The sequence below is a fragment of the Nycticebus coucang genome, chromosome 17 (assembly GCF_027406575.1).
Source record: "Nycticebus coucang isolate mNycCou1 chromosome 17, mNycCou1.pri, whole genome shotgun sequence".
Lineage (NCBI taxonomy): Eukaryota > Metazoa > Chordata > Mammalia > Primates > Lorisidae > Nycticebus > Nycticebus coucang.
In genome coordinates, this window is record NC_069796.1 from 47,781,690 (window position 1) to 47,805,622 (window position 23,933).

A 23,933-nucleotide genomic window follows, 5' to 3' on the forward strand; every position below is an offset into this window, starting at 1 on the left:
AAGGAAAGTGGCAGCATACAAAAGAAAGAGCCCCCAAATTAACACCAAGCCTGATGTCTGCTTTCAGATTTATTACTACCTGTGTGCCTGTGGGTATATTAATCTCATCATTCTGTATCTCATTTTCTTCACTGGAGAAATGGAAATGGTTCTCTGAACAGCTAACTTCTCAGGTTATTGATAAGAACTGCTAGATATAAAAATATTTTTATTCTAGGGTAAATATAAAAGATTCATTTTAATACTTTTATTATTGAGTTTAGCTTTGTTGCTGCTTTTGTGCTCTAGTGCTATCTGATATGGGTAATAATTGCTCCTTCTATACATATTCTCAACTTCTCCCAGCTTCCCTTTGACCAGCTTCTAATGGTGATGAACCTTGATTGTTCCATCCCACCTACCCTAGACTTACATGGTGTTCCATGCACTACTTTAGCCTTCTTAAGACACTGTAAGCAAGGCCCAGGTCATGGAGATAGGACTCCTTAACACTGCTTTTTAGTCTTGGAAAAATATTTAAATTTACATTAATTTCCTATTTGAATGAAATAACTCATGAAAGATAAGCTACCCCTCAGTTCACATACTTCAGAGCATAAGGTATGAATATGAGTGCTTTAACAAGTTCTTGCATCTATAGGTAAGGTCTGGTAGAAAAAATACTTTCACATTCACTCAGTGAATCCCTGCAATCTTCTGTGGGGTGGTAGTGTCTTCATTATACAGAAGGTTAATGTGAGGCTCAGAGCATCCAGGTAATTTGTTTAGGAAATGAATGTAACTACTCAGGAATTCAGCTACTACATATACCTATCTCCATATCTTCATATCTTTCAACTCTTCTTCATTGTGAATGTCAGAGTCTAAATTAGCCATATAATTTTCTTCAAAATGTCCATTAACTGTATAGACCCATAACAGGTGATATTCTACTCAAGGGTACTCTAAAGTAAGAAACTCAAATGATGAAAATGTTAAAAAAAAAAAAAAAAACATGTCTCAAAATGACTTGTTTGGCTAAGAAGCCGGAAGTATATATTATAGAGAAGTCAAGATTCAGGTGATACCAGGCTAGAAGGACTAATGTTAGTTTCAATGGTTCTAGAAGTTATAGGAGAACAATTTCAACTTAAGTAATATCCAAAGATGAATTGCACTGCCTTAATAGAAAATGAGTTTCCCATCAAGAGGCAAAGAAGATGTTTGATTCAGAATATGTCTTAACTGAGAAAAATCAAATTCAAGTGCTTTAAGATTCCTTCCAACTATAAAATTGACATTGTATTATTGCATCTTGCTATATTTTTATTTCCCAAGTCACATTAGAGATACCTGATATTGTCACCCTTCTCTATGGGATCTAATTTTTCCATTTACAAAATAATGACCTTTGGACCATTATGTCCAAGTTTATTTCCAACATGTAACAATACTATGAGTATATTAGTGAATGAAATGTGATGAAATAAGTTCAGTGCTTGGGAAAAATATGGAGCAGAAGAGGGAGACTGAAAGTGGATGATACCTGCTAGAAAATGTCTGAATATAGAGCCCAGGTTCTCCTAATGTCAGTCTGGTTTGATGCCCAAATATCTCTCACATTGGTCCTTGTTCTTTTCTCTTGATAACTATGGATTCTCCCATTGTTGACACTTCCTCTAATCTTTTTTAGGATGCACCAAACTAATACACACATCCAGAGTACTGGGACGTGCAAGGAGAGCAGCACTCCAGAAGCAACATCTGTCAGTACGCCTGAGTCTGTGAGTACACTGGCACCCATGACTGTGACGTTAGGAGCGTTTTCTGCTTTTATTCTCTTGCACAGGCAATGGACATTTCTCTGGCCAGAGAAGTGATACTAGGTCGGGTGACTCCAGAATTTTCACTGTGAAGATAATTAAGTAGTTATCAAAATATATGACAATAATATGGGAGTTAACATTTTAAACTGTTTACTGGGCTCATTTATAGATAGTTTATGAGGAAAGTCTCTAAGGTAAGATCACTTATTTCAAACCCTTATACTAGACTGTATATGGAATCAGCACATTGTACCACATGATTGCATTATTGTACACAACTATGATTTAATAAAAAAAAAGATTACTTATTTCAGGGTAGGTTTTTGTTCTCTAACATCTGCAACAAAAAGATGAGACTGAGATCAAGAGAGGTGATAGTGACAAAGCTGGGTTTAAATTCATTCCTATGTAACCCATATCCTTGCACATTATACTGCATTTACATTTTTTCCCAATGTTTAAAGTTGACCTATTTTATTTAAACCAAACATATTTCAATATACATTACTGAGTCTGAACTTCTACCTGATAAATGTATTTGAGTAGTCTCTTCCTCAGGCAAGATGGTATGTAACTTGGAAAACTGGAATTTTCCAGTTTGGCAATAAGATAAATATGGGCTCAAATTCCAGCTTTCGATGTTCTTACCTATGAGACCTCTGTCAAATCACATAAATACTCTAAACCAAAGATCTCAATGAACTATGAAAATATTCAATGAACACCGACTTTTGAGCATTTGGCACAGTGCCTGAAGAATTAATGGCATCTTTTATTAGTTTTATCATCATTACTATGCCTTAGATTCTGCAAAATATAAATTTAGAGGAAGAAATCCAGAGTATGAACTTAGAAAAATATCCCCTGGAACTGTGCTTATTTCTTTTAAATACATTCTTTTTAATGAATTATATTTTAATAAAATTATATCTAAATTTATGTATTTTTAAAAATAAGCAATATTTTAATAAATTACATTTGATAAAAATAATTTATTATTATTCACTACTATCTTCACTCCATCCCTTTGACACAGAAAGCTTTGGTAATATGGATTTGGAAACCATTTGTCTAGATTCAGGGATGTTAGTCAAAAATCAGTACATGAGGCCATATTCAAAAGAATATCTCAACAGTGCTTGATATGGGAAATTGGGAAAATGGGAACTCTAAGCTAGAGTGCTTCTGGTTTCACGCTAACAGGGTAGAATAGGTAGTAGGCTGAGGACTGGCATGAAATCAAGAGATTTCTTTCTCCTGTGGCCTTGACAAAGTCATTTATTTATTTTAAATCTTTATCAGAATCTATAAAAAAGGGGTTTAAACTTTTACTCTAGTCCCATATACTGTGTTTTCTATTTTATTACATATAAATTTTTAGTAGTTTACCCCCCTTTTATTGATATACCATTGTCTGTCCTCACAAACACACCTGGTTACATATATCTCAGGATGAGGAGGTAACATAACTTTACACAGGTCCAATGGATACCCCTGAGACCATACTTCCTTGTGACTCCTATCCCATAGCTACTTTATGAAAGTACTTTATGAGCTACTTTCCATAGGGTTATACTGATAAAATGTATTTTTCCAACAATGACAAATCGTGACAGAGCTCAGAATGCAGGGTTTTCTAAGGGAGGTCTTTTTATGTTGTTTGTTTTTATTTCTAGGTGTCTGCTTTCCACTGGAGCAATATTTTTCAACCTTTTCTTTTTGTATCTCCGGTCACACTTGAGCCTAAAGTTAAAATTCTGGAGCACATTTGATTGTGTTGATGGAAAAGAAAGAGTGAAAAAAATATATACTTACTGTGCTTTGAACTTCTTTTGAACATAATTTAATTAATTATTTTTTAAAATGTTCATGGCGCATCCAAGGTCCTCTCATGGCACACTAGCATGCACAGCACTGGGCTTGCATGAGGACAGGAATTATTTATGATATTCATTAGGGGAACAAATCTTTATAACAACAGATAAATTGGACATGGGTAAAATTTTAGTTCTCTCTGTTTGACTCAGTGGGGTGATCTTGGATACCAGCTGTATAAATAGGTGATGGTTCAGAGTAGTTCTATTGACTATTATGGGTATATATAATGAACCTATTGTTTGAATTTTATTTCTGAGTGCAAGATTCTCTAAAAGAGTCTAGAATCCCAAGAATGGAATAAGAGGTCACTTAGTCACACCTTTCCTGGAAATGTTAGATAGATAGTATCTAAGTCACGGTGCTTTCAATTATACGACAACTATTACGCAGTAACTACCAAGATTAATGTAGCTGTTTAGAGTTTTATGTGAATTTTCCTTTGGCAACCTCAAATAGTCCTTTGGTTAGAGAAAAGATCATCAACTTCCCCATTGTACAGAAAATTGGCCTGGGAGAAACTTTGTCATTTATTAACTTTATTTAGTATAATATCTTGGGTCTAAATGTAGATCTTGTAATTTTATTTCATATGCATAATTCCTTAGTTGTCAGGAGATTCTAAAAACCCAGGGGCTCTAGAGAAGACACTATCTCAATGAAAAGATTTGTTATATTGGAAATAAATTCCTATATTATTTTGTGAGATAAAGGAATGACTATTCTCAATTTCATGATAAAGACTTTTCAAGGGCACATCAAGGCAATAGTTTGCCAATTTCAAACCAAAGGAAACCTCATGGAGTTGATATAAGCACAAAAATGCAGGTTTGAGGTTGCAAAGACAGTGTTGCTCACGCCCCAGATGGTGCTAACTAAAGATGTGCAGTTATGTGGAAGGAAACTTCCTGAGACCCTGACCCCTTTCAAAATTTTTCTAGATGTTAATTTAATGTTTTGAGTGTTGATTTCATTAGTATATGAGTGCATAGATGAGTCAGGCAAGGCAGACAAATGAGTATAGTCTAATAACCTAATCTATAATAGGAAAGCATTAGTGTTACAAAAATTGGATTCAAGTCATGACCAACTGTGAAATCTTAGCAAGTTACAAATATGTGAAGCTCAATTTTCTCATCAGCAAAATGGTGTAATTATACCTTTTAATGCTATGAGGTTTACATTAATCAAGAGCAGAGATAAGCCATGTTCATTTTTCTGGTTTCTTAACATGTAGTACATACTAGTTTCTCTGTTAATACTCATTAAATCAAATTATATAAACTATGAAAGTGGTTTAAAATTGCTATGCTTCTTGTCAGAATGGTGGAATCTGTGGATTTCTTTGATTAAGATGAAACTGTAACTATACAGCTCACATTTCTGTGGTATCCTTAAATTCCAGCATCTAACCTACCCATCTTCTCTGTGTTCTAGGACAAATAATGGGAGGACTCATGAAAGCCATAAGGGGAAACATACACCTCAATTCTGAATTGCCTACCTTCACCATCTGTATATACAAAGAATTCTTCAGAACTCGCCTTATTTACTGTAGAAAACAATACAGAGCCGTTGGGAATGGACTCACTGATTTTCAGTCTTTTCCATCTTTTTCCTCCTAGACTCTGTGATCTGAGAGCACAGTGATGTCTCCACCTGGTCTGTGCTCAGGAAATGTACTGATCACAAGGCTGTCTGCCCCACTGCCTGCTCAATAAATGCAAACTCAGCACAGCACCCTACCTGGGATTTCTTTGTCACTGCCTGGAACATTGGAATTTGTTTTTATAGAAACTAAATAAACTCTACCTTTTTGTCTTGCTAAGCCCATTGGTGGACAGAAAATGCTCACTTTTTTCATTGTCAAGATGCTATTGGAGTTGGAAAGGAGTGTCTCCATGAGAGGTGGAGAGATACAGGCTCTTAGGCAGCCAACAACTATGTGACGTTAAATGAGCTATGAATCAGCCTCCCCTTGACTTCTCATCATTATACCAGCTTCTAAATGTCCATAAATGGCAAAATGATCTCTCAGACACATAGGTCCCATCTGTAGACACAACCAGTAATTTCTCATGTCCACTTGTTTTACCTCGATAATTTCATATGTCAGGGTTTTGTATCCATTGTCTGGGAAAGACTAAGGAATTGAGTTACCAATGTGTGCAAGTCTCTGAAGCAACACTTCCCAACAGAAGTCTATTGCATGCCACATACATAATTTTACACTTTTTGGTAGCTACAAAATAAATGAGTAACATTAATTTAACTAATTTATTTTGCCCTTTATATCAAAACTATTATTGTTATTAATATAAACTTTTATTTACTAGGTCTTTGATATTGGTGTATATTGTATTCTTGCAGCATGTTTCAGTTTGGACCAGCCATATTTCAGGTTCTCCGTAACTCCAAGTCAACAGAGGTCTCCTTGTTAGAAAACACATTTCTACTATGAGATAATGATAAAGGAAATCTAAGGAGAGACCCAAGCATTATAGAAAAAACTTCTAAGCACCTGCCTCCATGGCAAAACTTTGTCATTACCTAGTCTTACCTATTCATTTTGTTCACTTGATAATTCTGTTCTGGTGCTGAATAAACTCCAGAGGGTGAAATCATAGGTGTTCTCAGCAGCTAAAAATCAACTTTAATTGTGTACTTTTTCTTCTTCTTTTTTTTTAAAAGTAAGTCTCCACTAGATCAATTAAAATAGGATTTTGTGATCTTTGTCCTTTGTAGCTGAGTGAAAATAAATAAGTCCCTGTTCTATTCTGTCAGTGTTCTATTTTGTCAGTAAGAAAAGGGGACAAAGCCTTGTAAATCATCTTTTATGCAAGCAAAATATGGAGTCCCTCCAGGAAAAAATGAGAGAAAATGCTGGTGAATTATTTTCTTTGGCAATTCCAAGGTGTACGCAATCTGATTAGATAGTCTGTGACATATGAGATCATATCTCCCATATTTCCTTCCTGTTCATTCCTACGAAATCCAGAAACCTTTTTTTTGTAGCTATGACACATGCTTTTGGAGAAGAGGTTTTGTTATGACATTTTGAACATTTCTTTGAGATCTAAACAAAAATGCTTTACATATATTTTATCCCTAATAAGTAATACGCTCAAAAAATTTTATCCCATTCTTAAGACCTAACCAATCCTTGCTAACCATCCTGCGTATCCAAGAGAGAATGTGGCTGAGGAACAGAGTGGGTTGGAGGATCTGGTCATCTGGAAGAGGCAAGGGATTGGGGAAAGACCCAGTGACCTCAGGGGTGAGGGTCAAGGGTGAGGCAGAGGTGCAAGTGTCAGGAATAGGACCAAGCCAAGCAAGATGAAGTTAAGAATGGAGTGAGGCTCAAGATTGTGTAAATGTGGTCGACTCAACACTTGGGATTTAAAAAGATGAAAGATGATTTCTTTTTGGATATACAAGCAAGCAGTGTATATAAGATGTCATCTGTGTCAAAACAGTAACATATTTTTAGCTGCCCTAAGTATCAAGTAAGCTTGTCTTAGAGTTAGTTCCTGAGATATTTCCTGATGGATAGAAGGGAAATAAAAATCAGACTCTTCGCACTGATGAATCAAAACCAGCCCTAAAATTCTAAACCAGGAGGTGACAAATGATCCTGAGATAGAACTAAAAGAAATAAAAATATTTCTATCACCCTTACTAGGCTACTATCCCAGACTTACGTATTTCTTCATAATTCATACCACAGATTCCATTTTAGAATATGGGTTTTCAGAGATCTATCCCTTTTAAACTTCTTATTTTTTCATATGAGAAACTTTACTGAAGGTTTCCTGTCTCTCAGGCTGCAGAAATACCCAAGAATGACCTGGTTGTTTGTACCCTCACATTAACCTGGTATATATATATATATATATATACATATATATATATTACCCAAGGAGAGAACTTATCTAGACTATGGATCTGCAAGCTCTTTGTAAAGACCCACATTATAAGTATTTTAGACTTTTTGTAACTGTACAATGCTGCTGTTGTGTACATAAATGCAAATACATAAATTTACATAATGTAAACACATTCCCCCAGCTGTGTTGTAATAACATGATATTTACAAAAGTAGGTGGTGAGCCACATTTGGCCCATGGGTGGTAGTTTCTCTGATATAGACCAACCTGGTAATGGACAAGCATCTGTCTCTTGTTCTCATTTGTAACTTTTCTTCTTTTTGACCGCTTTTATAACCTTAAACACTAAACACACTCATTCTATGATAATGATAGTAATAATAGAACAAGAACAAAAATAGACATTTATGCAAATTTAATATGTGCTTGAAACTGAGAAAGGCACAGGGCAAATAAAGCTCACATTTGTACCCCAATCCTATGTGTTGTGTTATGGATTGAATGTGTTCATTCAAAATTTATAAATGAAAACCTTAACTCCTAATGTGACTATATTTAGAGACAGAGCCATTAGAGAGGTAAACAAAGGCTAACAGAGGTTATAAGAGCAATGTCCTAATCCAAAAGGATTGGTGTCCTTCTAAGAAGAGGGAGAGATACCAGAGATGTGCTTGTGGATAAGGAAAGGTCATGTGAGGACATAGCAGCCATCTACTGCTGCTATGAGGAAGAGAGCCTTCACCTGAAACTGAATTTTTTGGCACCTTGATCTTGGATTTTGGGCCTCCAGAAGTGTAAAAAATACACTTCTGTTGTTTAAGCCACCCAGCTGGTCTATGGTACTTTGTCATGGAAACCAGGCAGATTGAATGCACCATTCTCTGCCTGCTGCACTTCATAGTCTTCTTGATTAACTTTGACCAAGATCAGTCTCATACTTCAGAAAGTCAGATTATGCATGAGACTTCAAATGACACTTGCTGAGACTTTACCAATGGTGGCTGGTATCCCAAACTGTTCCTTTTACAGAAAGAAGCCAAACAGGATGTCCTGGTCTTTCTAGGGCAGTATTCTGGCACACTGATCCCTTTTTCTTTCCAGTGTTGAAACTAAAGTTCTATCTAAATAATATATGACTATAAATCATTGTTCAAGCATGAAGAGAGAGCAGAGAGAAATAGTGTGTCAATTTTAGGAACACTAAATTGGAGGATAATCAAATAAAATATTTGTCTTTTTTGATGGGGTTTTCATTTAATTATGCAGCTCCTCCTGGATTATTTTCAGCGATTCTGTGTCATCATCTTCCAGGAATATCTATGCACTTTATTCTCTTCTGTTATGGTAATTATGAATATTTCAAGCCTATGAAATCTTGCATTCTGTATTTTTTTATTTATAAATCTCAGACCCTTTTTTACTCTCCTATAGACTTTTGCAGTCACCTTCTGACAGACTTGTTTGTCATCATCCTTTACAGGTCTTCTTAAATTTGCAAATGACTTCTTCAAAAGACAGATCTGTTCAATTCCCTGGTATAAATTATTTGAAAATGGTCACTAAACAGCCACACTACACTAGAACAAAGCAAAACTGGACAAATGGAAAATCTAGACCAGACGTCCTCAAACTGCGGCCCGCGGGCCACATGAAGCGGTGTGAATTGTATTTGTTCCCATTTAGTTTTTTACTTCAAAGTAAGATATGTGCAGTGTGCATAGGAATTTGTTCATAGTTTTTTTTTTTTTAAACTGTAGTCCGGCCCTCCAACAGTCTGAGGGACAGTGAATTGGCCCCCTGTTTAAAAAGTTTGAGGATGCCTGATTTAGCCGTTCTCCTTGTCTTCCCCACCCCCAACCAACCTCCACAGCTAATCATCAAATCTGATAAACATTTTGGCTTAAGCCACCATCATCCTTTCCTGATTGACTATAACAGGCTTACATCTGATCTCTCTACTTTAGTCTTCTCCCCTTGTTATGCCCTAACTCCATCTTGCTAAAGACTTTACTAAGGGCTTTTAACACTCCCCCTTTAAAACAGGAAGCTCAGGGTGGCGCCTGTGGCTCAAGGAGTAGGGCGCCGGTCCCATATGCCAGAGGTGGCGGGTTCAAACCCAGCCCTGGCAAAAAAAAAAAAAAAAAAAAAAAAAAACAGGAAGCTCAGCTGAAAGAATTTAGTAATAACTGCAAAATCCTGTGAAAGCCAGCTCCCCTTGTGAGCACTCCCCTTAACAGGTGTTGGCTCTTGTGAAATTCTGCTTGCCGTTAAGGACTTCTCCTCCCCTACCAAAAGCACCTTATAAAGGTTTCCACCCCCTTCTTCTAGCAGGGGTCCTCAAATTGCAGCCTGCAGGCCACATGAGGCGGTGTGATTGTATTTGTTCCCATTTTGTTTTTTTTACTTCAAAATAAGATATGTGCAGTGTGCATAGGAATTTGTTCATAGTTTGTTTTTTAAACTATAGTCCAGCCCTCCAACGGTCTGAGGGACAGCAAATTGGCCCCCTGTTTAAAAAGTTTGAGGATCCCTGTAGGGGATTAAGAGACTTTGAAGTATGTATCTGCTCTTGGCCTGGCCAATCAGTAAAGGACTGTTGCTTGATTTGGATTCAGTGTGCTGCGGTTTCTCTATTCAATTGTGCCAGGTAGAAAACCCTTCATTCCATCCTCCTCTGTAGATAGAATAATTATCTAAAATTAGAATTTCAGGATACAGTGCTTAAAACCCTGAAGTGGCTTCTCTAGTCCCCAAGATGAACTCTCAGGTCCTTCAAAACCTTTATTGAGCTCTTCAGCCTCAAGTCTAGCATTGCCTACCTTCCCATCTACATCTGAGTAATTTTTGGAACTCCTTTTTGTGTGTCTCCTCCTCATAATATATTCTCATCATCACCCCTGGTCTTTCTCTTCCCTTTTTTCCTTCCATTTTATAAGTTCTATCCCTCCAATCTATAGAGTAATTTTCTCTCACATTGGCAAAGGTGAAACTTTATTCCAGAAATCTTTCCTGACCATGGACCCCTATGAATGTGAATTATTTATCCCATCTTTATATTCCTGTAACATCCTGTCCTTTCACCTATGTTACCACTGTCACTATTTAGTAATTACTTACTTACAAGTCTGCCTCTCTCACTGAAATGTAACTTCTTTAAGAATAGAAGCCATTTAATATTCTCATTTATATTCTTAGTGCCTAGTACCATACATGGAGGAATAGCTCATAAAAAATTGAGTAAACTTAGACCTTTAGGATAAAGATTTTAAAAGAGAATAATATTAGGACAAATACTCAGTTCTGGTCAAAGGACATAATTTTTTAAAAATTTAGAGATTTTGCATTATCTTTCTGGTACAAATTAAAAATTGCTGGCACTCACTGACAACAGCTGGCTCTGTTGGAAATAAGCTAGTTTCATGAAATATGAACTTTATAAAGTGTATCCATCTCCTCATGAGGAAGGCTCTGTTTATAAAATGGTCTTCAGAAATATATGAGCTAAAGCTAAAAATAATGCAAAAGGTAGCTTAAGCCAAGAAAAACATCCTGTGAAATGTATTTGTGTAATTAACATTGTACTAACTTTCAACCAATTTTTTTATCAGCTAGATATATATAGTTAAGAGAAATCTCAATAAGAGAAAAGTATTTATTTCGGGTTATTAAAATCCTGCATTGAAAGAGCTAGAAGACATTTAGGAAAGATTTTTCCAATATCTTTAATATATGGAAATCCTGAAGTTGAGTGGAAAAGTAATTTTCTGAGCATATTCCATGAAATAAATCAGAAATACAAATTCGAGTAAATGGCTTGTAATCTAATGTTCTTTACACCACATCCGTTAGCCTCATGAACCCCAGTCTCATGTTCTTTGTGCAAATATGATTATCTATCTTATTGTTTTTAAGAAAAAGGGATGGAGTTTACATTCAATAACCTTAGAGGAAATTGTTTATTTTCTGAAGAAATGGCCACTTATGCATATTTGTGGTATACTTTACACATATTTGTGGTATACACGGATTATGTGGTAGAAGAAAGTACACTTTCAGATTTATTTTGCATATAGTGATTGAATTAGTGATTAAAAAGTGAATCCCAATGCTTTGACTTACATGGAAGTATTTCAGAGTGGCAGTAATAAAATGAGAAGTTGCCAACTATTATATTATCATCTCTGGATCCACTAGAGCCTTTAAGGAAGAAAGTTGCCTGAACTTCTGTTGCTATGTTCTGTAAAAATGAGGTCTTGATAAGGATATTTGCTTATGTTCTAGCCTTTGTGAACAGAACAGATATTGATTGAAGAGCTGACTAGGTAATGCCACATTTTCCCACAGAGAGGCTATCCTTGTGCAAGCAAAAGAAGCAGTTGGGTGAGCCCCATCCATGACGGCTGACTTAAGGATTTCTGGTGGGGCTGTTCGCCCTCAGATTAGCTGTTTTATTTCATTTTCTGTTGCTATTATACAGAATACCTGAAGTTGGATAATTTACAGAGAAAAAATATATGTTTACCTCAGGATTTGGCAGGGAAGTTCAAGAGCATAGCACCATGTCTGACTGGCTTCAGGTGAGGGACTTTTACTGGGTCAAAACATAGAGAAGTGAAAAAGTTAGGGAGTATGTGCCAGGGGCATGGCAGGAATGGAAGCAAGAGAGAGCCTAGGAAGCCAATTCGTTTTTATGACAAGCTGCTCTCTGGTAAAACTAATCTCATCTCATTGCAGTGAGAACTCACTCATTCCCATGGGAGGGTATTAATCTATTCATGAGGGATGAATAGATTATTTCTGAACCCTGATGACAAAAACACCTTCCACTTTGCTCCATTTCCCAACATCACCATGCTGCGGATCAAGTTTCAGCATGAGTTTTGGTGGGGGAATAAATCACATTCAAACCATAGCATTAGCTATTACTTAGAAGCACAAGGTAAGATTTTAGGGAAAAATGGAATTTTGATACTGTAATTTTAAAGTCTATATGTAAAGCAAACAATATCACAACATGAACAATGAAAGCAATAATTGAAATCCATAAATTAGCTTCTTTTGTACTTTTTCCTTATTTCTAACACAAAGCTATCCAAAAAGAGTGTGCACTTTTGCTTCAGAGGATGATTAAGTTAAATAAGACAAAAGCACAGATAGTGGGAAAGACATTATTCTTAGTAGCTTGAGTACTTTGGAAAATAACCAAAAGATAAGACATAAACATTTCAAGAAAAATAAAGGAGACTTGACCAAGAATGCTGCTAGGCATCTTTTCCACAAATGGTATTGGGAAAGCTTGACATCCACATGCAAAAGAATAAAATTAGATCCTTTTAAAAACCAACACAGAAGGGACCAAAGACTTAAATAGAAGATCAGAAATTATAAAACTCTTAGAAGAATATACAGAATAAAAGCTTCATGACATTGGTCTAGGCAATGATTTCTTGGATATGACACTATAAGCACAAGCAAAAATAACTAAGTTAGACTACATCAAATTAAACATTCCTGACTAGCAAAGGGAAGAGTCAATGAAGTAAAAAGGCAAGCTACAGAACTGGAGAAAATATTTGCAAAAGGAGTTTGTGAGTTAACACTCCTAAGGAGTTACTATCTAACATATATATGATATCACTACAACTCAATAGCAAAAAAAATAAAACAAACAAACAAAAAACCCCACAACAAATAACCCAATTATAAATTGGGCTAAGACTTGAATACTCATTTCTGTAAAGAAGACTTAACAAATGGACAACAGTTATGTGAGAAGAGGTTCAATATCACTAATCATCAGGGAAACGCAAATAAAAACCACAAGGAGATATGACCTCACACCTGTTAGGATGGCTATTATCAGAAAAAGATAAGTGTTAGTAAAGCTGTATAGAAATTGGAGCTTTTCTGTACTCTTAGAGAGAATGTAAAATGGTACAAACACTGTAGAAAATAGTATAGAATTTCCTACAAAAATTAAAAATAGAGCTATCATATGATCCAGCAATTCCACTCCTGGGTTTATATCCAAAATGATTGAAATAAGGATCTTAAAGAAATAACTGCCCTCCAGCAGTGCTATTCACAATGGCCAAAAGATGGAGTGAACCTAAATATTCATACACAGAGGAATAAAGGAAATATGGTATATACATATATATGTATAAAATGGAATATTATTTAGCTATAAAAAGGAAATCCTGTCATATGCTTGCCAAGTGAAATACATAGGTAACAGAAAGACAGATATTGTACAATTTCATTTATTTAAGGTATCTAAAGTAGTCTAACTCATGGAAACACAAAGTAGAATGTCAATTGCAGGGATTGAGGCGAGGGGGCAATGTGAGTTTCTGTTCAAGGGATATAGAGTCAGTCAAATAAGATGAAAAAGTTCCAGAGATCTATTCTACAGTATCGTCCTTATATTTAACAACACCATACTTATGCTTAAAAATTTGTTACAAGGGTAAGTCTCATATCAAATTTTTTTTTATTTCAAAAATGCAAACAAAAGTAAAGTTACAAATAAAAATGTTTGGCTTGATAGCATTCTGAGGAAGCAGAATACTCCTGACTCTATGACTTCAAAAGGTGTCTAATGACCCATAGATGCAGGTGTTCAGTCTCAGTTAACCTTACCCTCTCCCATGTGTGGTACAGAACTGGAGAGCAGCCTCAGAGAAGGGAACTACTTATGGTGGTTGGGCCCTCAGTGGGCAGGATGCAACCGTGATTGTTCGGAGATGGAGGTCCTGCTCTCATTTTCTGGCCACCAGTAAAGCACCTCACATTCTCACAAACCCCAATAATGAATAAGGCAAACTCTCCCCCTATTCAGAATCAGATGAAATTTTATTTATAAGAAGAAAAAAAAGAATGGATGATTTTATATACCCAAATTTATTGAGCAAAGTTGATACCTACCATGTTTAGGATCATACAAGAAATAACTAGCAATTTTTTTTTTTTTTTTTTTTTTTTGTAGAGACAGAGTCTCTGTAGAGTGCTATGGGGTTACAGCTCATAGCAACCTCCAGCTCTTGGGCTTAGGTGATTCTCTTGCCTCCGCCTCCCAGTAGCTGGGACTATAGGTGCCTGCCACAGTGTCCAGTTATTGTTATTTTTTGTTATTGCAGTTTGGCCAGGTCCAGGTTTGAACCCATCATCCTTGGCATATGAGGCCAGCACCCTACTCACTGAGCCACAGGTGCCGCCCTAACTAGCAATTCTTGTGCATTACAGATCCACATCAAAGTCTAGCTTACCTAGAATCCCAGCTGATTTAGTTTGAAACAAAAACTTTGAAATTGTTAAGGAACTGGCAAATAAAGATGGGCTTGGATTCTTTAAAATGACTTTTGATTTGGGCAATGCATTGTGAGGATAATAAGTTTAACATAATTCTACCTACCATTTACACATCCCTAAGTAGTTACTAAATGGATGGCAAAAGAAAAGAAGAAAGAGAGAAAAATGCAGGATTGTAAACAGGATGAATTTCTCTGTCATTCCTGAAAGGAACAAACATGGGAGATGGATATAAAGGCCATTAGTCTTTGACTCTGAACTTTAAAAAAATAAAATAAACACAGAACAAAATTAAAAACGACTCTGAACTTTACAAAAATTAAAATAAACACAGAACAAAATTTAAAAAAACAAACCATATTTTTCTTGGAAAGGAAGGCATGCATGCGTGCACACATGTTAAAACTTAGTGTGAAAATAAGAAAGGAAATGAAGATTTCTAGGTTTCATGGATTAAGTTACTACTGACAGGTATAAACTAGAAAGAGGCCACTTAAAATGAGACTTAGCACAAGGATTTTGTGGAATGTGTTGGCCTGGACGATCATATAAAATGTTCAGGGAGCGATGATGTCCAGTATGCAGCAAGACCTGAGTCCAGAACCGAGGTAGCAGGTCCTCCCTCCCCTTGGGGGAGTAAACAGAGGCAGAAAATCTATGTGGACATAGGACTGGGTGTTGGTGTGAGAAGGTGTGGCACAGCAGAAAGAATCTCAGTCTACAATAGAGGAACCTGATCCACTGAGTGGCCTTGCATAAGATACATCCCTTGTAGGGCCTCACTTTCTTTTTCAGTTTGGTTTACATCAGAAGTTTCCAAATTGGTTTCCACAGGACCTTGTGGCATGTGGTCAAAATGCTGCTATCCTGGAAAATTTACTTTTGTTTAAGTAATTGCTCTTAAAAATTCTGCTCCATTTACCGTTTGCCTCATAAAATTATGTTTGAGAAAATTAAGTTCTTCTTAATTAAGCAACAATAGCAAAAATCTTGAAAACCATGCATCAAACTTTGTTGGAGTCTCCACAGCACTAACATCCCATGAGTGAGCCGTTGTTCTCACTTCTGTTATCTTCCTAGACCATGACAGGTCTAAACAAGTGCTTCTGATGACTTGGGAAGACCCCTTCATCCCAATCAGAAAAGCATCTGGAGAACACTTTATTTTAGTATGCAGAATTTAAAAGTTGATGAAGGATCAAAATAAGAGTAAAGTATATGTGCATAAATTCTAAAATGGCACAAACTAAAATACTCAAAGTTCTATCTGAAAATAAAAGGTGCTATTGGTCTTAGCAATTATGAATTGGGCGGCAATAAACATTCTAGTGCAAATTCTTGGTTATAAAGTGATTTTTGGTCTGCTAGATATATACCTAGTAGAGGAATTGCAGGATCAAATGGCAGGTCGATTTTTAGATCCCTCAGTGATCTCTAAACTTCTTTCCAAAAGGAACATAGCCCAAGATGAAGGGGAAAGAGGAGGAGGAGGGGAAGGGAGGGGGAGGATGAGTGGAGGGAGGGTAATTGGTCGGACCACACTTATGGTGCATTTTACAAGGGTACATGTCAAATCTACTAAGTGTAGAGTATAAACGTCATAACACAATAATTAAGACAGTGTGGTGAAGGCTATGTTAACCAGTTTGTTGTAAGTATTTCAAACTGTATATACGACCAGCACATTGTACCCCATAAATGCATTAATGTACATAGCTATAATTTAATAAAAAATAAAAGATGCTATTGGAAAATATAAAGTGTGAATGAAAGACGTGCACTTTTAAAAACTTAGAAACATAATCACTTACTTGTTACCACAAGATCTAAAATTAGAAAATCCAGTGTTGGTCAAGATTCTATCACTCTATAGCTGTCTTCTTTGAGGAATTTGCTTAACTTCTCTAGTGCCTGGGCTTGACATTTGTGAAGCAGAGATATTATGTCCTATCTTCTACAGAGACGATGTGTAGACTGCATGAGATAACGTGGGTGACAGTACTAACTGGAAATCACTAGGCTTCTATTGTGTAGAAATATTAAAGTAAGTTGCAAGCAGTGTTTGTATGGACAGACAGAAATATAATAGATAGGAGCACAGAGGAATGTATTGAAAAATTTCATGGTTATAACCTTAAGATACATCTGATTTTAGCATTCTAAAATCAGAATTTTCATTATGAATATTCATTTTGGTCATGAAGTGGTATATCGTAGAAAGGGAAAAACATATTTTAGAAAAGAAATACAGGCTTAGGATTTTGGAGACCTGGCTCTTCCCATGGTTAACCATGTAACTAAATAGAGTATACATAATCTGTGTGAGTTTGTTGCCCTGTCTCTTAAATACCAATATGACATGCATATTTCACAAATTCATTTAAATCATTTAAATGATTAAATCATAGTAAGCAAATGTGTGTTCATAGAACATGATTGAGGGAAAAAATGCAGGTCCCCCCAGAGAACAGAAACACTATATTCGTCTGAAGTGCTCAGCAAAAGTTGTGACTTAAACAATTCCCAGATAACTTCTGGGCCCAGGGAGAGTGCCCAGCACCTTCTTGGGAGCCTTAGCATGTCCCTGTCTTGAAGTAGCCAGCTCAGGACAGGCCTGACTGCTTTAGAACAGCCTTTGTTGTGGTGTGCCCTTTAGCTAACTATAATCCTATAATCCTCGCTAGTGGAAATATTAACATTGACTGTAATATTAACATAACATGGGTGTGTGACAGCATGTGAGGATGGTACTGAGACTGCGTGATTTATTTCACTGGAAACAAGCAAAGCTACGAGTAAAAACTCTGCTTTACTCATTAGGGAGAGATTTAAGGCAACACTGAGGGAGGGCAGACGTGGACTTTGCTAGCAAAAAAGTCCCGTGGAAAAGACTCCTGTGCTGCCCTAGTAGGTGACCTCTAACAAACTCTGTTCACTTGCTAAGCTGGACTTGTTGGAGTCTTTCTTTGGTCTCTCAGTTCAGGGAGTGGTTTTTCTGTTCTGTCCTGTGCTGGTATTTTCCTGAAACAATTGGAATATATCTTGGTACTCTAGAAACAAGGGTTATCAGTGCCAACTAATAATGTTATCTACAACTGTACATTTTAAAGAAGTGTCCTCACTGCCTCTATTCTCTATTTCAACTCACCTTCCCATAATATAACACTTATACACATAAGGCCCTTTACATATGTCATTTCAATATTTCTTTTCTCTTACTACATCAATTATTGAATTTGTTCTCAAATATGGCATTGTATCTGCTGAGAAATCAAGGCATCAATATGCAAATCACCTTTTTGGCAGATGACTTTCAGGGTAAAACTGTTTCAACTGTCTATAAGTCAAAGTAATAAGGAAGCTTTCCTCAAAAAAATGAAACAAATATCCTATCTTGATTTTACAGCCAATCATTGGAAAGGTCATTTTCTAATGAAGGCAGGACCTTCCCTGTGTGAGTGTATAAATGTATGGGGCAGACTGTTCTCTCTCTCTAGGACTCCTGGCCCCAGAGCAGCTTACTTCCATCCCTGTCATTCACTGTCACCATGAAGGGTGTCACTGCTTTTGCCATCTTTGTTCTGGCAGCCACTGCGTGGGCTACCTCTCCACCAGGTGACAGAATTTCTTTCAAAATTTCATGCCTTTATGTTACCTGTAATATATTCAATCTTCATTAAATTATGAAATGTTAAAGTCTGAAGTAACTTTGGAAGTTTTCTGTTTAGATTGATCTGCAAGCTAGATGGGTCAGCCTTTCAGTGAGAGGAAGAGAGACTGAGAAGAGAGGTTCTAAACATGTAGAGGTTCTCTGCTCAGTTCCTGACCTGGATGTCTCAGCCTTGTGACTTGTCCTTCCAGAAACAACTTGTGCCATTTTGAGATGTAGCATCCTCTGGGCATGCCTGGCATGCCTACACAGGCTGGACACCCATGACAGCCCTTTCCCAAGAACTCAGTCTTTCCTCTCTAGATTGTGTGTTAGTTTGGTTTAAGTCAGGACCATATCCATCTCTGTCTCCATTCTGAGTTGGCCCCTGAGTACAGAAATGACCTCCATTTCAGGCTGGACTTGGCTGGGGGAGGATTGTGGTCAGGAAATGGGTTTTTGTTGCTGTAAACACAAATTTAGCTTTGCACTTCTAATTGTGTGATTTGTTCTTTCTCCAAATCCTTCTCTCCAATTGCATCTTGTTTCCATCTCTTCTGGTGATCAAGCAAGAGGAACAACGGTAAGTGCAACCTTCTCTAGGTGGTCTTTATAAAAATGAAATCAGAGGTAATGTGTAAATGGAGCTATAAGAGCAGCTGAACTGGCTCTCAGTGAACCAAAGTAATTCCTCAGGAGGCCAAAATGTTCCTGCTCTGCACATTTCTTTCTCTAAAGGTTGCAAAAGAAACCTCCTTTTAAAAAGAGAACAGCAGATAAAGTAAACTTTTACTTTGGGCAGCATCTTAAATTTTGAGTATTTTTCACGTACATTGTTCCACCGGACTTCCATTAACACCATAAAAGTAGAGATTGAGATTTCCCTGTTACACAGAGGATTCTCTAATAGGGTGTGCCGTGGTCTGCTTTATTTCTGTAGCACAATGCCTGGTACGTAGAAGGTCTTCCAGACATGCTGCTGACAAGCTGAAGAGGCTGGTGTTCTCTTTGCCCCCTTCCTTCTCACCTGAATATGAGAATGACTTCAGACTTGAAGGAAGAGAAGGAAGGGCATTATTCTTTGTCTAATTACAGGTAGACTGTTACAAATACAAGAGTAAAGGCACACTGATTGTGTGCTCAAGGATTCTTAAACCAGTGTGTGGCACGGACCAGAGAACTTACAGCAATGAATGCATGTTGTGTAAGCTAAATGAGTAAGTAAAATACAGTACCTGATGTAGAGTCCCCTCCTATTTTTTTTTTTTTAACCCACATCATCCCAAATCTGCTTAGTGTTTAAAAAGCAAACAGGTGGGAAGGGGTAGAAAGGGAGGTGTAAGTTCACACCTAACCTGCACAGTACACTATCTGGGTGAGGGGCACACTTATAACTTTAATTCTAACTGTAAAAAAGCAATTCATGTAACCAAAACATTTATACCCCTGTAATATTCTGAAAAAAAGAAATAAACTTTCTGTTTAAACACACATTCATTACATAGGATGCCAAAGAAAGCATACATGTTTTAAGAAAGGAAAAAAAAAAACTATTAAACTTGTAATACTCAAGTCATGGTTGATGTCTACAATTCCAAGACATACTCAGACATGACTTATATTCATCTGTTGTTATCAGTATATATTGAATATTAGTTAGTACTAGCCTATCTCTCAAACCACTAGTGCCACAAATATATCATCTTTACTTTTAATAAGATATAAGTCTTTATTTTTTATTATTTGGGATTCATTGAGGGTACAAATAATTAGGTTATACTAATTGCATTTGTTAGATAAAGTCCCTCTTATAATTGTGTCCTGCCCCCAAGAGGTACCATACCCACCCACCTCCCCTCTTCCCACTTGTTCATTCCCCCACCCCCTTGTATTAGCTCATCTACTGCCTTCATATTAAAATAGAGTACATTGGATTCTCACTTATCTGTTCTTGTGATGCTTTACTAAGAAGAATGTTTTCCACCTAGGATGTGAGTCTTTAGAATAATAAAATAATTGTTTTTACCAAGATTTGAGTAGTATAAATTCAACTTTGTGATTAGAGATTTAAGATTATGGGTTTGGTGCCAAACATCTGGATTAAAATCCCGACTTCATTTAGTAGATCTGTAACATTATGCAAATACCCAAGTCACTGAAAGCATTAGTATTCTCATCTGAAAGACAAAATTAAAATAGCATTTAGGATTCACTGTGATAAAATGTGCCAAATCTTAGCTAAACAGCTGACATGGAGTGAATACTCAGGGAAATAGGCTCTTCTTTCTTCTTATCCTTTTTCTTCATCTTTTCTCCCATTTTCTAGCCCTTTTGAAAATTTATAGTTAAGTGCCAATAGTAATTGCTATTCAGAATACATTTTCTCAGGATATGCAAGTTCATGCACTGATATAACCAGAAGAGATTAAAAACTGCTGAGATATTATTGATTATATTCTCTAATATCTTTTTTTTTAAGAGGGCAGGACTCTAATATTCAGCAAGGAAAAGCAACTCCTTTCTGAGTATTAGATTTTTGTGCAACAAAATCTTGCAGACTATAAGTGCCAGGAAAGGATTTGTACATATTTTCTTAGTGTTGACCTCAGTTTTAAGATTGTTTTCACACTATATTATTTTTATCTCAATATTCATAGAATTTTTTTTAAATGTCCAATCTAGTTTTACTGGTGATTTTATTATCTTATATTCTTAGTTGTTCTAAAAATGTTCATCTATGAATGATGTTTATGGTCAATATTAGCCAAATGAAGTAGTAATTCAAATAGAACTCCTCATCTCAGTCCAGATCAGAAAACAGAGAAACAACATATATTTTATTCTTTGGACTATAAAATCTCAGATTATTGCATTATGCATTTAACAAAATCTTCTCTTCCAGAGATCAACAATTTCAACTCAGAAAACTTCATGATGGTGAATGTGTAAGTATATGCAGAAATTTTATTTATTCTTACTGTAAAATGTTAACTCCTCAGTTACATAAGAAATAACTATTTTAAAATACATTTCCTGGAAAGTATCTAGCATTTGGCAAGCCTAAACAAAAGACCTAAATTAGCAGAGGCCGAGTTCACAAGTTTTACTCAGAGCCCTTAAATGGGACATATTGGTATATGTATGGTTATTTTCTATTTCTGAAACTAATTAGAAGGTTGAGATGAGGATTTCATAGGAAATTGGGTACTTAAAACACTCTCACAATAGCAAAGGAAGTTGTAAATAAAGCATGAAAAAATTCAAGAACAAGTGTGGATCACTTTAGTGGTAAAGAGCGATGTGAATGCAATGTCAATAGTTCTTAATAGACTTTAAAATGTGATATAAAAGCTTTGTAAACATGGGTTGTGGCAGTTAAGGCAACTCCCTGTTAAGGAGGAACACTTAACCCAATCTGATGGGTGTGGAAGAAAAACTGTCACCATGAAACTGTTCTAAAAGTACTTAAAATGAGATTTAAAGGAAAAGTGAGAGTTGGCCTGATGAAGTGGGTAAACTCTGACAACACAGAAGAATGCAGGAGCAAAGGCACAGGAAGACCCAGGGGCAGGAATATGGTAGCTGGGAACTCAGCTCAGAGGCTTACCTAGAGTGAGAAGCAGAGGACATAGCAGCTGCACCTGCAGAGAGAAGTGCAGGTCAGAAGAGGATTATCTTCGGATGGGAAATGAGTTAAGTATTGAAAAAACAAGAACTAATTTTATTTTTAAAATGTCACTCCAGCATCATATCGGTGAATAATTAAAGCCTCTGATAAAGTTGAAGGAGGTGCAATAAATGGCAGACAATCAAAACAGTGTGGGCAAGAACATTTCAAGGGCCCGAATAGAGTGAAAAAAGGTATAGCGAGGAGACAGCATGCTTAATTCTTAATTCAGAATTAAGTACCAGACAGAATCCACAGGGTACAATTATCCCTTAGATCAGCAGTTCTCACCCTATGGGTTGAGACCCCTTTTTTCCATTTGTAACAACACGGCAATTAGGAAGGTTGAGAACCATTCCCTTAGATACAGGGACTGAATGAAAGGGAGGGCCTAAATACAGGCTGAACTGCCTTTTGCTGTAAGGAGAGTCCAAAATGGTTGGGGCAGAGTATGCAAGCTGCACAGTGTCTTTTTGGATGTTGGATTTTGAACTAAATGATCTTTCAAGGTTTATTAAAAATTCATTTTCTATGATTTTTTAATTTGTTTTTTTGTTTAAAGACAGTCTTTTCTTTCACCTAAGCTAGAGTACAGTGGTGCAATCCAACTCGCTATAACCTTGAAATCCTGGGCTCACATTTCCTGTGATTTAATGACTTGAAACATCAAACTTTGTTTTTGACTGGACAGGTTCAGTGCACCTATTCTAACGTATGCACCATGGACTACAAACCTGTCTGTGGATCTGATGGAAAAACATATGGCAATCAATGTTCATTTTGCAATGCTGTTGTGTAAGTGCTTAATTTAATATATTATTTGCAGAAATAGCCTCTTCTAGAAATAGTCAGAAACCATCTTACCCACCTAACAGGTTACTGTGCACTACATTCGTGAGACGGTTCTTTGATAATCAGAATATTAAAAATTAAAAAAAAAAAGAAAGCAAAAGGGAAAGAGACAGAAAGGGGGAAAGACAAGATAAAAGAAGCAAATTGACTTTAAGAAAAATGAGAATATTGATCCGCATCATAATGTTACTAAGTTGCAACTAAAAGAGAAATTTGCAGATTCTTTGGCTCCTATACTAGATGTTACTACTGCATTAAATTCCTCTTTTCTACCACATTGAAGCTCAGTAATTCACTGATTGTCTTTCATGCTTTGTACTCCTCTAGCTAGATTGCTCTAAGGATGTGAAACTTTTCACTTAAGGTCTCCAAAGCCTCCCTTTTAACAAATAACTTCTTCTGTAGGAAGAGTCGTGGTGCACTTTATTTGAATAATTATGGAGAATGCTGAGTGTTCCCAGTGCTCAAGGACACCAAGTTTCCTCTGGCAGAGTCCACTGAGAGACCAGTGTCTACGGAATGGCTGAGGAGGCAAGCAATGACCTAGAACAAATGCAGATTTGATTCTTCAATAAAACATTCTTAGCAGGAACCATACTGTCAGGTTTGACTCTGTGGATGGCGATTCTTCTCTTAAGGAAAATATTTATGGTCATTTTCCTAAGCTATAAGTCACGTGGAAATATTGCCTCCATTTCTATTCAATTTGGGAGCTGGATATTATACATATACCAGTGAGATGAGAATCTACTCATGTCACTCTGCTTTACAAAGACACAAATGTTTTAAGTAAACATGAGAGAAAAAAGGATGGATCCACCCATTGACCTCACATTAGTGTTAGCACACTGATGGAAAGTGGAAAATTCAGATTTGGAGAAAGAGTG

The 23,933-nt window shown here is 36.4% G+C and overlaps 2 protein-coding genes across 3 annotated transcripts in view; both read left to right on the forward strand.

Annotated features, from left to right (window-relative positions):
• SPINK5 (serine peptidase inhibitor Kazal type 5) overlaps positions 1 to 5,957 on the forward strand; it is a 74,381-nt gene extending 68,424 nt beyond the window's left edge. For both annotated transcript variants that reach the window (XM_053567202.1, XM_053567201.1), the window contains 2 exons: positions 1,673 to 1,763; positions 5,118 to 5,957. In XM_053567202.1, coding sequence (XP_053423177.1) covers positions 1,673 to 1,763; positions 5,118 to 5,126 — 100 coding nt within the window. In that variant the 3' untranslated portion in view covers positions 5,127 to 5,957. The remainder of the gene's footprint in view (positions 1 to 1,672; positions 1,764 to 5,117) is intronic.
• Positions 5,958 to 18,426: 12,469 nt separating this feature from the next.
• On the forward strand, positions 18,427 to 23,656 carry LOC128568535 (double-headed protease inhibitor, submandibular gland-like). The gene is made up of 5 exons (XM_053566209.1): positions 18,427 to 18,493; positions 19,615 to 19,744; positions 21,430 to 21,472; positions 22,886 to 22,989; positions 23,452 to 23,656. The coding sequence occupies exons 1-5, from the start codon at positions 18,427 to 18,429 to the stop codon at positions 23,495 to 23,497; spliced, it is 390 nt and encodes a 129-aa protein (XP_053422184.1). The 3' UTR covers positions 23,498 to 23,656.
• The last annotated feature ends 277 nt before the right edge of the window (positions 23,657 to 23,933 follow it).

Coding starts and splice junctions, on each gene's coding strand:
- LOC128568535 (XM_053566209.1), top strand. CDS start 18,427: ATGAAGGGTGTCACTGCTTTTGCCATCTTTGTTCTGGCAGCCACTGCG. Junction 19,745..21,429: donor ATGTTGTGTAAGCTAAATGA/GTAAGTAAAATA, acceptor CTTCTCTTCCAG/AGATCAACAATTTCAACTCA. Junction 21,473..22,885: donor AACTTCATGATGGTGAATGT/GTAAGTATATGC, acceptor TTGACTGGACAG/GTTCAGTGCACCTATTCTAA.